Genomic DNA, 16,849 nt, shown 5'->3' with positions numbered 1-16,849 from the left:
ATGATACAGTGGGAGAGAAAATGTAGCCTTATGACATTAAATGTATACTATATTCTGTTCCAAATGAATGTACACTGTTTCTGACCCTCCTGCCTAATAGGAAAAGAAAAGAAAAGCACTCTGTACTCTTGGCCACATACTGTGTATCTGAGGCAATGTTATTCTGCTTGATCAAATAGGTTATCTGGAACAATGACAGCAATTGAACTACTACTTGGTTAAGCTTCAGTTGTCCGTTGTCATCTTCAAAGTGATGCATACTTTTTGGTAGGGACCAATCTGGTGAATGGAGTGGAGAAATGATAGTGGACCTGCCTTTTTCCTCAATGGTGGCACGATTTCTGCTTTTCCCCTAGGGTGCTATGTTGTTTTTAATTTATGTTATTGGCTGGGGAGTGAGAGTTTAGGGAAGAGACAGGTTTAGTGGCTTCTAATTAGCATTCTTTATAATTCTAATCCCCAGGCAAAAAAAAAAAAATGGTGTGAAAGTTCTACCAACTACAAAATAAGTCTTTTACAAGTATATATTTAGGGCCTGGGAAATGGCAGTTGGAACCAGTGGACCTACTGTGAGCTACGCCTTGGTCAGGTACATTTATTTCCTTGCCTCCGTATGCCTCCATTCTAAAACTAGGGCAATGAAGCTTCTGAAACCTAGATTTCAATGTTACATTGAACTCAAGTCCAACATCCTTGAAATGTTTGCCTTTCTTTCTCCTAAATGTAGTTACAAAAGTAAATGACTGTAGATCCTGTTGGTGGAATCATTGCTATATCTTGTTGTGGTGTTATAGTGTGGTTTCTCCTGGGTACCTGGCCTCTCTTTCAACTAGTGGGCTTGAGGTCTGACAGCTGGACAAAGGATCGTCATGTTTAGCTGCAGAGGGCCCTCAACCTCCTAATTATCCAGTCTTGATTTATTTTGATTATGTAAATTGAAGAATATCCTTGTCTACTAATCTATCCTGCTTCTAGAGACAATGTGTTTTATTAATCTCCATGGCTCTCTGAGGATCAGGACCCCCCTTTCTACCTCTCTAACCTTGGTGATCATTATAATTTTACCCTGCTTGCTCTAAAGATTATGTGCCACCACCTAGTCCTTTTAAATTCCCCCAATCCTATCATCTCCACAGAAGCCAATTTTGGTAACAGTATCTCCCATAATCAGTCTTTGTGTGCAAGGGAAGACTAAGATTCTCAGTGAGGTTGATGCTCCTCTGAAAAGCATATGTATTACCACTTTGATAAAAAGAGTGGTCTCCACACCCTCTTACAGAACAAGACCAGTCCTGTGCCCTTACATAAAATACATAGTTTAGCATGCTTATTTTTCTGAGCTTTTGATTTCCTTTTCCACTGTTTACTATAATAATTCTGGTATTCTTCCTTAGTTATTATGGAGGATCAATTTATGCAAGTTTCCAAGGTTTGACTGGCCAAGTGCCAGGAAGGGTTCAGTCAAGAAAGAGGATCATACATGTAGATACCTTCCACATGGCTCCTATAAGACAGGTGACCCTTAAGTGACATTTTTTATAAGAGATTTCGCTGCTTCTCCTTCCTTCTCCCTTTTTTTCTTTTCTCATCTCTGTTTCCCTTATTTATTCCTATAATCTCATACCTCCTTTAAAAAGAAACAAAAGGCAGTGTGAATATTATTTAGATTGTTTTAAAGGAGATATTTTAAATTTTAATGAAAAAATGGGCCATAATAATTTTTATATCTCTAAATACTTATTAGCTTTCTTCTTAAGTATGTTTATTTCACATATTTTTGACATGGGCTAACCAAAATTGTGCTACAGTTCATAATTAATTGTATTATATGCATACAGCCTAGAACTAAGAATGCATGATTAGTACATATATACGTCAAACACAAACACGTATTTTGTAACAGATAATAGCATTTATTATACTGCTAGTCCCAACAAAAAACTAAAGATTTATTTCATTTCCTATTTTCTCATAATACATTTTCAAAATGTATGAAAGTACTTAGGCTTTTGCTTGCTCAGTTGATTTTCTTTTGAAACTTAAAGTCTGACATTTATTAAATTTGGAGTTTAAAATGTTTTTCCCTGTAAAACTTCTGACATAATGCACATTTATGAATTATTTTTCAAAATGTTCATAAATTTAAGTTCCATATCTCAGTACTTTCATTCCTTTAAATAAAACTCTGCCTCTTATTTTGTATTCTAAATGTCTGTCTCCTACTCAAACTGTACTTGAAAGAAAAAATATATGTAGAGATTTTATATATTCTCCAACTGTATTTAAAATGTTTTATATATATATTTTTTAAATGCAGTTTGAATAGTGTTTGAACACAGTGTATATACTTTATAAATTCTCATTCACATGCATACATATACTTAGATAAAAATTTAAAGAGTAAAAAGGTGCAACTATAAATTTATCTGAATATTTAGAAAATTGTATTTAAAAGCCAGACTTACACTGACTTGTCCAAAGCATCCATTTTGGGAAAAACCAAGAGCTAGAAGCAATACTTCCTTGCTCAGGAAAATTGACACACCATCAGTTTGTCTTGTTTACACACACATGCTGTCAAAACACAAAAATGAAATATAAAATATAAGAATTTAAAGATATTAAATTTATACATTTTAAATATAAACTGCGGTTACGATGAAAGTTGAATCATGCAATTATTCATGTTACTCATGTTTGTAGCATTAGCCATATTCCGGTATCAATAGACAAACCCAGAGGATGGTAGCTTTACTACTCAGCCTTTTTATGGAAGTGTTTTATTTTACCTTATTTAGATTATTATTAAAAAATTCACTTTTTTTTAAATTTGCTTTCAAGATTATTTTCTTATGTTTGTTCTAGCTTTAAAAAACCTACTAAAATCTGACCATCTGTCTCAGTGATCAAATGTCCCATTCTTATGGTTTCCATATTAGGATTATTATGGCAAAAATGTGCATCTGCTTTTACTGTCCAACATTGAGTTGGCTGTGTTCTAGTCCCAGACTTAAGTATATGAATTTTGGCTTTTCTCCCAAATACAACATGCATTTCACCAGATTTTCTTCAGGTTTTAAATGTGAATGTACTAGAGGTTTGACCCAGTGCATTTTGTATTTCTGCTTGGCTGGCACTTCAGCTTCTTGCTATGAAATGAGGAATCCTTTGAATCTTGAAAAAGCTTAGAATTATTTTTGGAGATGCTGATCAACAACTTGAATTCAACAACTGTGAAAAAGTCTATTGATCAACTGTCTTTTCACACAGCACAGAGATTAAATCATGTAGAATACTGGAAATACATAGATAATTTAAATACAATTATTCCAAGGAAATATCTAAGTAGTTCATTTACATCAAAATGTGCATTGCTTAAAAAAATATAAAATATAGAAAATAATTCTTTCAGTATAGATAAATGATTTATAAGTTGTCTATAAATAGATGAATAGTATGTGTCCCAAATTATAAAGTGTATATCTTTGTATATGTGTATATTTTTATTACTATATATATATTATATATATATATATATATAAAATGAGGCTTGATGCACTGAAGAGAAAGATCCTTTTCTATCAGTATTAAAATAGGAATTCTTGAATTCATGTAGAGCATATACTCAATCTCTTCTCCCTTAAAATAAATAAATAAATAAATAAAGACTTGTTTTTACCAATCAAGTCTTATAGGCATTCTGACTAGTATGATTTTTTTCCTACTTATTCTTTGCCATATAGATGTTTTATAAAATATAGGTTCAATATAAAATATTGAAGAATATATCACACAATATAGAGGGACTATCCTATATTTTTAATAAATTAACTTTATATTTTTGTATAAAAAGGCCAATGTTAAATTTATTTGATGCCAGTTTATTGCTGATAATAGTTGTTAGACTCGTCCTTGAATTTTTATCACAAGCCTTGATTTTTCCAGAGTTCAGTATTTGAATTTCTTACCACATATAGGACAGCATCTTAAATCATGCAGTTAATTTAAGTGACTATATATAAACATCAATACCCTCTCCTCTTCTTCCATCTTCATTATTGTCATTTCCTATCTCACCTAATGGCACCATTGTCTTTCTAATACTCAAGCTAAAATCCACCAAGAACTCCCCATTACTCACTCTGCCTCATCAACTTATACTAATCATTGTCCAGATCTTCTCCAATCTGTATCAGAAATGTAGTTCAAATATGGTCTACCTAATTAATGCCTTTGCTTATTAGGTCCTCATAATCTCTTGTCAGCAATTAAAAAGTAGTTTCCTGAATGATCTTCATGGTACCAGGCTCTCACTGTTTTATCCATCTTCTACTCGATAGCAATCTGATTGTGTCACTACCATACTTAAAGGCAACAGGAAAATGTTACTGTCTTTAAGGGTAGAATGCAAAGGAAGGTAGTTTCACTGTTGTTGCTGTTGTTTTCAGCCTTACCTTGCTATAACTTTTTAGGCCATCTCCATTGTGTCATTTCACCCATATCAATCTTCTGCTATGTTTTACATCTTTACACTTTCATGATGCTCTTCAGAATGGTCTTTGGTCCCCTTTTCTACTTTCAATGTTAGTAATAAAATTAGCAGCTTACTTGAGATAAATTTTGCCAGTCTAAGTGAGCTAAATGGTTTTCCACATTTTTTTTCTAAAAGGATTTCAGTGGTCAAGAGTATAGTAATGACCATCGTACAATTATTTTTTTTTTAAGATTTTATTTATTTATTTGAAAGAGAGAGCACTAGTGGGAGTGGGGGGGAGGGGACAGAAGGAGAGGGAGAAGCAGACTCCCCACTGAGCAGGGAGCCTGACATGGGGCTGATTCCAGAATCCTGGGATCATGACCTGAGCAGAAGGCAGATGCTTAACGCTTAACCGACTGAGCCCCCCAGGTGCCCCTAATACATTATTAATATAGTTTTGTTAATGGTATACCTGATGCGATAACTGAATGAATGAACAAATAGGTGAATGGCTAAAACAGTAGAATAATGAATGACTTAGTTGAGTAGCCTGTATTTTTTATGTCTTCTTTTTTATGTGTCCTCAACTTTTTAAGACATTAAAAAATATAATAATACTATTTTATTATCTGTGTTCTTATTTCTTTTTTACCTACCAGTTTTGACTGGGATTTTATATTGCATACAAATAATGGCTTCAACAAACAATAGGTGAATTAATTTGTATAAGAAGAGAGTCTTTTCAGTTATGTATACTGTGAGATTTGTATTTATAAGTTTATAGCCAAAAGAGCTGGTATACTTATACAAAACAAATGTACATAAATATTGCCAAATAATATTTAGTCATTGCATATCAATATTTATGGTGAGATGACCATATAGAATAGTTAATATTTAGAAAACTAAGATTTCTTAAGCTAATGATTTTTTTTTATGAATACTCCTTTTTCCTATTTTATAACAATGACATCTACTTTATTTTCTATTATCAGCTTTGTTCTTTAAGTCAACATTTAAGAATTGAAATGTTGCTCGGGCCCCTGGGTGGCTCAGTTGGTTAAGCGACTGCCTTCGGCTCAGGTCATGATCCTGGAGTCCCGGGATCGAGTCCCGCATCAGGCTCCCTGCTCAGCGGGGAGCCTGCTTCTCCCTCTGACCCTCCCCCCTCTCATGTGCTCTCTCATTCTCTCTCTCTCAAATAAATAAATAAAATCTTTAAAAAAAAAAGAATTGAAATGTTGCTCTTACTTAGAAGGAATTCAGTGTATTTTTTGCCAGTGAATTTTTGGTTATCTCACTAGGAAAGACAGCAAATTAGAATATATTAGTCTACCTTTAAGTACACATTTAGTTTTCAAGTGTTTACTACTGGAACTCATATATTCAAAAAGTCACAGAGTACGTGTTTTTGCTTGTTTGGTTTTTCAATCCATAAAAATCTTGCTTCTGGCTGTGAGTTTGGAAAATGCTGCCAGTTCATACTGAATCCTGAAATTATTTCATGATACAAACTAAAAACCAGATTGGAGCTCGCACATAAAACATGTATTTCCATCCATCAGAGACTTGTTTCTCTGACATGTATAAAAGCAGATTCAAATATATAAATGCATAGGTCTGATTGTTAGTTATAAGGAGAGATTTTGCTCTTTAGAACTTCATTTTCTACAAATATCCATTCATCTCCAGAGGCCTCACCGTGGCATCATCGGTACTATTGACATATGGCCAGATGCTTTCCTGAGGATTTGATCCCTGTAAGGACACCACATGAAATCTTGGGCCACCTGTTTTTTGAGAAGATAAAACAAACAGCATATATGTTAAATATTCAAGCATTATTGGTTACTCACAGGGAACTCTTTTAAAGTAGTCAACTCATGAAAGAATATAAGAAAAAGGAAAACAAATATTTATGCAACACCACTTAGAAGTAAAGCTACTTTAAATAAAATAAATGCACTGAAACTATTTTGCTGGGATTTGATGTACTTAATTTTACATTATTTCACAAGATATCAGATAGTCTTATAATAGTTTTGAAACATTCAATAAAGAAAAAAAAGAAAAGAAAGAAAAGAGAGAAGCTTGGAGGAAAAGGTCTAGGCTTCAGATCTCAAGTTTGCCAACCAGTGACTTTGGATAAGTCCTTTTTCTCCTTTGCACTTCTGGCTATCTCATCTATAAAGTGAGAATTAAAAAAGTGCCTCTTCTACTTATTTCAAAGCACTATTGAAGTTATCAAATTGAATAATACATTTGACCATTTTAAAATAAGATGTGATGGGCGCCTGGGTGGCTCAGTTGGTTAAGCGACTGCCTTCGGCTCAGGTCATGATCCTGGAGTCCCAGGATGGAGTCCCGCATCGGGCTCCCTGCTCAGCTGGGGGTCTGCTTCTCCCTCTGACCCTCCCCCTTCTCATGCTCTCTCTCTCTCTCTCATTCTCTCTCTCAAATAAATAAATAAAATCTTTAAAATAAATAAATAAAATAAAATAAAATAAAATAAGATGTGATTGACAAATAAATGAAAAGTACCACTAGAAATTGAAGCAATCCTCATTGTTGAGATGCATATTTTATTTAAGCATTAATAGGGTAACAAATGCTTTTTAAAATTCTGTGACAGCACCTAGTTACCACCATAGATGGGTAGGCATTGTTGATGTCAGGCACTGTATACACTTTTTATTCATTATATCATTTAATCTTTACAATAATTCTCTGAGATTACCAATTTCATTAAGCTCTCTGATCTTCAATTTCCCAAATGAAAGAATTCAGGTAAGTCTATATGATTCCAACTAAAGACCATATATCAATTAATATTTATAATATTTTCAGCATATATTATGTACATGAAAATATGGAGATTCAGATTCACACTGAGGAGCCAGAAGTTTAATTAATGAAGGCTAGTCATGGAAATGTTTATAATATAATATTTATTTATAAAAATTTTTAAAGGGTATGACAAGCAAATTTTAGGGCAAGATGAAATCATGTACAGGATTAGTAAATAACTGATAGTAGAGTGCTATTTGAACTCAAAAAATTTCTGAGAGAATGACAGATGCTAGATGGTTGACAGACTGGGCTAGAGTCTGTGATGTACAGACAAGATCCAAATGCTTTACTTTTTTTTTTTTTAAAGATTTTATTTACCTACCTGACAGAGCGAGAGAGCACAAGCAGGGGAAACAGCAGAGGGAGAGGGAGAAGCAGGCTCTCCGCCAAGCAGGGAACCCGATGCGGGGCCCAATCCCAGGACACCAGGATCACGACCCGAGCCGAAGGCAGACGCCTAACCATCTGAGCCACCCAGGCGCCCCCAAATGCTTTACATTTTATTTATTTGATTTCTCTTCAATTTTCCCATTTTATTCAAATATTAGAGAAAAGAGGTTTTTAAAAGCAGGCAAAAACTGAAAGGAAATCCAGATGCTTAGCACAAAGGAACACCTTGTTATAAATACTCTGGTGATTATAAGAATCACATGTTGCTAAAGATATTGAATTAAATATTATCTCAGGCTTATAAACAGTGAAAATTATTTTACATAAAAGAAATAATTGAGGAAATTTTCTCAATTGGTAATTAAGCTCAATAGTTGCTAAAATTGAAATTGGTAGCACTGTTGTTCTCTGATCTGTCTCAGTGGCCTACTATGTTAGAAATTTACCAAATGCTTCTGAAATCTTATTTTAGCCATTGCAGTCAGTCTTGCAGTAATATACATTGAATTGTCTCAGGAAATTAGGCAAACAATATTTTTAAATTATGTATAATTTATTAATCTTGTTATACATAAAAATGCCACATTAGTTTAATGTAATAATTCATTAAAAATGCAAAGAATAAATTTGAAGCAGTACTGTTCATACTTCTTAAAATTTTATTTCAGCTGGGAGTGTACATCTGGATGGACTGGACAAAACTGTAGTGAAGAAATAAATGAATATGACTCTGACCCATGCATGAATGGAGCTCTTTGTCATGAGTCTACCATTCCTGGGCAATTTGCCTGTGTCCACCCTTTTATACTGGAAAATTTTGCCATCAACATTATAACCCCTGTGATCCACTTGGTGACCCTTGCAGAAACAACTCAACATGCTTGACTTTGGTAGATGGAACTCATTATTGTGTGTGTAGAGAAGGTAAGAGCTTATATTTGTTTTAATGTTCTTTTTTCACTTTTTTGTTTGGTGTATTTTGTTTTTACGGATTATGGCTCCTTAAAAATGAGTGAGAGAAAACATATACATTGGAGAATTAGGGAGTATTTGACTCCAAATATAGATATATAAACAGACTGGAGAAATAATCTAAAAAGTTAACCTAACTAGTGGCGGGGTGGGGGGGTGGGCAATGGGGGAGGAAGAAAAGGCAAAACTCTAGTTTTTGGCTTTGTTTGTTTGTTTTAAAGAAATCTCTCATTGTTTATTAATAGCTTCTTTTTCCTGAATAATCTTGTCTATGTAGTATTCCTAACAATAGCAGTTAGTTAGAAATGAGCATAAATAGAATCTAGGGTAATCAAATGCTTCACTGTAACTTTTTTCATGGAGCTATCTATAAACACCACTTATTTCCACTTTGATTGCTAAGCCAGAATCATGTAACTCTGGTGGCTACTTTGTACTAGAAAATAGAGTCTTTGAAAGGGATAGAGAATAGGCAGATTAAAGGGCATTGTTGGCACTCCTGAATCCATTTGTTCCTGAAGCAAGTTACTTCTGGCTTTCTGGGTCATATCAACCAATAATAACTTATACTATTTTGAAAGATGTTTGATTAGGATCTCTTCAGATGTAGCTGAAAGAGGTCTGATTAATGCACAGGTGATCTATATAAATGTTTACTGCTCATGCACTACTTGCTACTCAAGAGCTATTACCATCTTCAGCAGGAATGCTTCTGCCATAAAACTAGCACACTGTAGGTTTTCAGTATAACAGGAATGTGTCATAAGCCCAATATAAAAATCACATTGTGTATAAAAGTTTACAACTGATATTTTCTCATACCAACTTATGGCTTGGTGTCTCTTTCCTTGTTATTGATTCTACTAGAAAAGAAGTTTACTAAAGAAAAGGACAATACTTATTTACTCTTCCATCCCAAAAGGTCAGCTTAGACTATACCAATTAATTGGTATCATAGTCAAAGCTGTTTCTGTTTGTTTTTATAAACCCCCTAGAACTTCCTGATGTATAGGAAAATCTATTATAAGGCTATAGAGGCAAGTCCTTGAATGTACATACATGACAAAAACTTCTGGACCTTCTGAGGAATTGGAACTACAAACTGGAGAGTCATTAGTAATTGTTTTTGCAAAAATGACATGGGCTTTTTTAAAGCAAATTGTGTGGGCATACAAGGCATATGGATACATGTTTGCAGGAATGAGTCAGGAAAAGCAAGCTAGGAAAAAATGTGAGGCGGACATTTGATATCCTGCAAACCTCAGTAATTACAAAGTACATAATTTAAGTGGATAATTTCCTTTTAACAAAGATTGAGAGTGAAACTTTTTGAAATATTATTCAGTAGCAAGGGAGGAGCTATTTTATTCAGCAGGATTACTCCATGATGCTTTACTTAGCCAACTAATACATTCTCAGAATATAAGTAATGCTTAATAAGAGGCAGCAGCATATTTCTTCAATTAAAATAAAACCTCTATTTTCACCAAAGATAGTTTTCTACAAGGTGGGGATTTTTTTTTCACATAAAATTTTTGATAATTTATGTGCAATTAATAAATTCCTTTGATGAATTTATATAATCTAGTAAGATTCCTTCCCTGTTGTGGGATGAAGGAAAAAAGAAGTTCAGAGATATCATAAAACCTTATCACCAACTATCAAACTAGTAATAAGATTTTCCAGCTTCACGAGCATCACAAAAATATCCTGAGGGCAGTTTAGATTTCACCATTGTGTATTAGTAAAATTGTGTTTGTTTTCTTGGAACTTCATCATTCTACTTAAGTCTTTCAGACCTTAATATGACCACTTCAAATTACTGCTTTGGTTAGAGTAGCGGGTGGCCACAATGAATCATGTGTTTATCCCTTTTTTTTATTATTATTATTATGTTATGTTAATCACCATACATTACATCATTAGTTTTTGATGTAGTGTTCCATGATTCATTGTTAATTATGAGTCAGCACAAAGAGATATTTGAAGAGTACATTGTTTCTAAGCTGTTTTGCTTCAAATACATACTTGAAATTGAAAAATGTTTCTAAACCTAAGAAATTGTAGGAGTAAGTTTCTGTAAACGAGATCTAACTACTGTAAAAAATGTTTACTTACTGTTGCCTTTAGCTGTTCAACCTCTGTAGCAGATCAGAAACTAAAGCCTGTGACGTTGCTTTAAGAAGCTACCTCAATATGAAAAAGAGGTTGACTGTGGAATATTTTAGACACTATGCCCTGAGTTACTTTAATACCTGTTGTTTGAAATAGGATCTACGCCAAAGCAATTATATTATTTTTTAAAGAAAATATTCTGATCAAATTCCATTTTAAAAGTAGTGAAATTTAAAACCACAAAGAATTCCAAGACTTAACCTTTTATACGATACAGGATTTGGAAGCTCCACTGGAATCCTTTGCAAGCTGTTGGTGTTTGCCAAGTGACTAGAATATAGGGCATCACAAGAAAAGAGATTTAAGGCTTAAGGTCTAGGAATTCAGCATGTGCATTTTTGAAATTCTGTTCATGGTTTTTAGTCAGTCTACAGGGTCTGTCACAATTTAAATATGAATATAAATAAAATCCCAAAGCCAGGGTAGTAATGTGACTATGTACTAGACAACTAAATTATAAACGGCATTAAAATTCACTCTGAAGAAACAGCAACTAGAATAACTGATACTTTGATTTATGCCAAACTGAATGCTCACCAAGTAACCTACTTTGCTTAGTGTGATTGAAACTTATAGTCAAAACAGTCTAATCCATTTAGGTACAATGTGAGCTACTTAAACATTACAGGTGTAGTAAAACACCAGAACTATGGTGATCATGTTTTCCAGGACAGTGCTTCTATCTTCTGTTTAGAATGGAGGTGAGTTAATTTGGTCCCTATGAACATTGAACATTTTCTAGCAGAAAACAGACAGAAAAGCATTTAATAGTAATGATTCAATACAGGTTTGTTTTATATAAAATCCTATTTGTTTAAACAATTCCTGTGGTTAAAAAATCAGTGCTTTAATAAGTATAAAAATAGCCATAGAAAGACAAATATAATTTCATCAGATTCCTAGAAACAAATGGGGTTTACTCTGGGTACCTTATAGTGTTAGTTTTAGGTGATTTAGTATGCAATCAATTTACACACCTCAACATTTATTTTATACTACACAATTTTTTTTTTTTTGCCTCTCTGCACTATGTTCTGTATATAACACATGCCAGTCTTGTAACTACATGTTGGTAGTGTTCTAGAAATCTAAAAATTGTATTCTCTATTAACTGATTCAACAAGCATTATTGATTTCCTACCATGTGTCAAGTCTTGAGACAGGTTCTGAGGAAATTAAACATGGCAAAGACACACCCTCAAGGCATTTAAAGTTCAAGGATCGACACATAAGTTAACTAACCATTAAAGTACAACATAGTAAGAACTCTCTCTTACTTTGTGGATGCATACCCCACCTTTCTTATGTAGTGACAACTCTGAGTTATGTTCCACATGATTTCTAAGAGGATCTCCAGCAGCCTTGGAACTTTCATTGCCCACAGTAATTACCTGCTCATTAAGCCCCTCTCTCCCCTATTTTATTTCTCTACTCCTTTGCAATAATTTCCAGGACCACCTCTCAAATAAGCTACTTGTGCATATTATTACCTCATATTCTTATTTTGGAAGCCTCAAGCTAAGACAGATAGAAAACTCCATCCATGTCTGCATAGGACTGGAATATTGGCATTCAGAGCTTTTCCTTGGAATTGATGATAAGAGAAAAAGCTTTCTCTTTTTGCTAGAGTTTTTCAGTTGGTACAGCCAACACCATGTTCCCTTCACAAGGAGATCTGAATGCAGTAGGAAAGTATTTGTAAAAGAACTTGTCCTGGTAGTTACTATGGTTCTTTCTTAAATTCTGAAAACTGCCAGGTATCCTTCCCAGCTAGGCTACCAATAAATGCCATTCCTTGTATAAGTTAATATTTTTGTTCATAGTGTATGTGATCAAAAGAGTAATATCTAATATGTACAGTAAAGGGAAAGAGCTAATTAAGTACAAGAGGTTGAATAAACTGTGTTCAACTTGCAGGCTGGTAGAAATATAAGAATATATAAGAAATATAAGAATGATATGAGGTTTACAGAGGTAGAGAGGACTTTTGATAAAATGCAAGTGGATGCGTGTATAGCGTGCAGTCAGGTCTCTGTTACTAGCATGTGTGTGTATATAGTGAGAGATCTAAAATCATTTCATGCTTAAAATATATTTATTTTCTACAATTCTCTTTAGGAAAGCTTCTTTATCTTTCTACTCTGAATTCCATCTCAGTTTATAGGCAAGAACATCACTTTCAATTTAATTTAAAGGGCTTAGTTTCCAAATGTAGCCACCTCATCCATATGTCTCCAAGGTGAAAGGAGCAAAAGTTTTTTAAATGACACTTTACAAAGGATTAAAATGTGGCAAAGAGAGTACTTGTAAAATGTCTTAGTGGAAGGAAGAATCAGATCATTTACATGTGCTATTGATTTACAATTGGGATTCTAAGCTTGATGGATTTGTAGTAGTACCAGAGGAAAGCAGTTGCATTTAAATGTGCCTATTACTCCAGTACATATACTATTATGATGGTAAGGCAGCATTAGCTGAGGTGTATACATAATTTCAAGTACCAAATAAATGTGTCACTTGACAATATAGTTTATCTAAATTAAAAATTACTCTTTTTGACAATTAACATGTGCTTGTGTGGTAGCATGTGTTTATTAGGTTTAAATGGCTATAGATATTTATATTGGGGAAATTCTTCAAAGAAAATATATATTGCTGCTAATTAACTTTAAAGCATGTCAATAATCTGTTATATATTTTTTGTTTTTTTATTATGTTAATCCCCATACATTACATCATTAGTTTTAGATGAAGTGTTCCAATAATCTGTTATATTTTAAAATAGGAGCTTTTATACTCATTTTTTAATTTTTTCTTAAAATCAGTGTTAAAAAACCTTATTAAGCCTATTAGAAATATTAGTTCTATCTTTTCATATTTCATAGTGTTTAAATTTAATCTGCAACTTTTTTGTAATGGTTAATTTTTCAAGAATGCTAACATTTGTATAACATTGTTTTAAAATAAAAATAAGACAATATTTAAAAAAACTTCTGACTCACCAAAAGAGAAATCTCTTTACTTTTTTTGTTTTCATAAAGCTTTAAAATCTAGGTAAATTAATTCTTTAATTAAGAAAAAAATAAAAATAATGCCTTTCTAACGCTTTTAAAATAATTCATTTTTAATATTTTTAGTTTTTATTTTAAAATGTAAGACTTTAACACTAACTTAATGAATATGAAAGATATACTCTAGTTTTTCCCTATTTACTTTCATTCCTAATTATTCCAAGTGGTATTACTTCTAATATGAGAGTTGTCAAGGTACAGACCTGAATGACAAAATGTTTCCTCATAAAGCTTCATGAAAATCTAACCTATTGTTAATGTACTTTGTTCTGTGCCATCCCCTCTAGAGAATCAAATAAAAACTGAATTTTTTTTAGAAATAGAAAATACTAAGTGATTTTAAAAATTATACCTGTAACCTACATTGATTTGGCTCCTAAACATGAGCTGTAAGTTTAGTAACTTAAGAAATATTTTAGGGGATGGGAAGATGTAAAAATATTAATCAGTCACATGCATTCTCTACGACAAGGTAAAGGCAAGCCATTGTAAGAAAAAGATCAAGAGAATCCAATCCAGTTGAGAATGTCCCATTATTTGTGTGTAAAGAACTCTATTGCAGTTAGTGGAGTCAGCTGAATTCTAGATAGGGATAAATAACAGGAGAATAGCATAGGATGAATTCATTATACTTAAAGTTTTGATAGACCTTTAGCTGTCACCTGTCACTGCATATATTCAAAACAAATACCCTTCACACAAACAAATACTTCTAACACCAAGGACTATGGAAAGTGTAGTTTGGGACTAAGTACGTACACATTTTTCTCCTTTAAATCCCCGAACACAAGCTTTCTCAGCAAAACTTTGGTTTAATTTAAATGCAATCCATGTCTACTTTATTTTTTCTCCCGATGTCTCCTGCATTTTAGCAATCTAATTTCCTCAGCCTATTGACATATGTTGGTGCTTGGTAACAAAGCTCCATCCCAGAAATGTCAAACTAAATGAATAAGGCAAAATCACAGAAAACAAGGTTATTCTGTGAGCTTCCCGAGTTTGCAGGTTCTGAATGTTCTTCTGATTTATCAGCCCAGCTGAACTCAGGAGGGGACACTGGTACTACTTCTCCAGCTAGTCAATGCCCCTGAGTCCCAGTGCCTCAAAGAACATTTCTAGGAAACATCTTAGTGTCAAAATACCATGCCTTCCAGAGAAAGCTAGTCATGCTAAAAGTAGGAATGGTATAATGCATCCAACTTTCTAAATCTTTAGCTTGTAAAAACAAAACAAACAACAAAAAAAAAACCCTACAAATATTTAAAGAAAAGGCTTATTATGTTATTTATAACTAAAACATTTATAATTTAAATATGATAGCAATGGTAATTGATGATTGGTGAAAGGTGTTAGAATTATAACTCTCTTACCTAAAATTAAGAGAACCACTTTAACTTGGAAATAACTCTTTAAATTTGTTTTTAATGCTGAGGATACAATACTGAGTGCATGAATGAAATTACAGGCATGCAACTTCAGGGTTTAAATTGAAGGCTTTGATAATTGATTAAGAAAAAAATAGGACAAATTAATAATGAGACTTGACCTAAAGACTGCCTGATCTGCTAGACACATAGTCACTGTAGATTTCTTATGATAAGTGTTTCTTGGTGCATCTTTATTCCATCTTTCTACTTTTAACCCATCATTATCTCTATATTTAAAGTGAATTTCCTTTAGAAATCATGTAGTTCATTCTGTTATTTTATTTAGCCTGGCTGACTCTGCCTTTTATTGAAGTATTTTTTTTAAAACCACATTTGATGTATTATTGATGTATATGGCTTTAAATGGATCGTCTTGCTATTTGTTTTCTACTTTCTGTAGTACTTGTATCTCTACTTTGTTCCTTTTTACTCTTGCCTTCTTTTGGGTTAAGTAATTTTTAGATTTCCATATTATCTCCTACTAAAGAGGTAGCCAGATTTTATAAGATGTAATACCAGCTTCCCAAACTCCAAGTAGAAGCAGGTTTGGCACTTGACTTGGTGGTAGACACCACAGAGAACGGCAGTGGCTTGTAGCATGGTGTGAATTGATAATGTAGGACAATCCTGTGTTTTCTAGTGGGACTCTAAGTGAGGAAGTACAGAGGATTTTCCACCTAGCAGTAGATGCCGAAGCTAAAAGATCATGATATAGAAATAGAGATCAAGGAAGCTGTGCTATATCATCTGCATGCCAATATTCCAAATGACTTGAAGCTTTCAACATGAAGAGATATTTGAAGATAGAAAGGAGAGACTTCATGAGATGGTGTGAGGGAAGGAAGATGGCCATCTGTGTGTAGCTAGATCACCCTCTCTTTCAGATCCCAGTCAATGTGTATGCCAATAATAAATGCAGGTTTTGTAGAACAACTTGAATGACTTTATGTTCTTCAAACTAAAAAATCTGAGTAGATATTGTCATTTATAATATCACTGCAATTATTTGGTACTTGGTTATAGTACTGAAAAAGTAAGAGAAAGGAAAATCCTTTTGTTTTACACATTTTCTTTTTTTTTTATTCTTATGTTAATCCCCATACATTACATCATTAGTTTTAGATGTAGTGTTCCATGATTCATTGTTTGTGCATAACACCCAGTGCTCCATGCAGAATGTGCTCTCCTCAATACCCACCACCAGGCTAACCCATCCTCCCGCCCCCCTCCCCTCTAGAACCCTCAGCTTGTTTTTCAGAGTCCATAGTCTCTCATGGTTCGTCTACCCCTCCGATTTCCCCCGCTTCATTCTTCCCCTCCTGTTACCCTCTTCTTCTTCTTCCTTTTTTTTTTCTTAACATATATTGCATTATTTGTTTCAGAGGTACAGATCTGAGATTCAATAGTCTTGCACAATTCACAGCGCTTACCAGAGCACATACCCTCCCCAGTGTCTATCACCCAGTCACCCCATCGCTCGGCATCAG

General features: G+C 33.5%; 1 protein-coding gene across 1 annotated transcript in view; it reads left to right on the top strand.

Moving 5' to 3' along the window:
• The window catches only part of LOC115942605 (protein eyes shut homolog), a 486,269-nt gene that overhangs the window by 68,756 nt on the left and 400,664 nt on the right, over positions 1-16,849 (top strand). Inside the window, 2 exon segments of the mRNA XM_081827582.1 lie at positions 8,386-8,498; positions 8,501-8,641. Of these exon segments, the coding sequence (XP_081683708.1) occupies positions 8,386-8,498; positions 8,501-8,641 (254 nt within the window).

Source organism: Leptonychotes weddellii, chromosome 8, assembly GCF_054177405.1.
Source record: "Leptonychotes weddellii isolate Sample4059 chromosome 8, ASM5417740v2, whole genome shotgun sequence".
Taxonomy (NCBI): Eukaryota; Metazoa; Chordata; class Mammalia; order Carnivora; family Phocidae; genus Leptonychotes; species Leptonychotes weddellii.
Note: the sequence above shows the minus strand (reverse complement) of the source record. Positions and strands in the feature narration are given on the sequence as shown.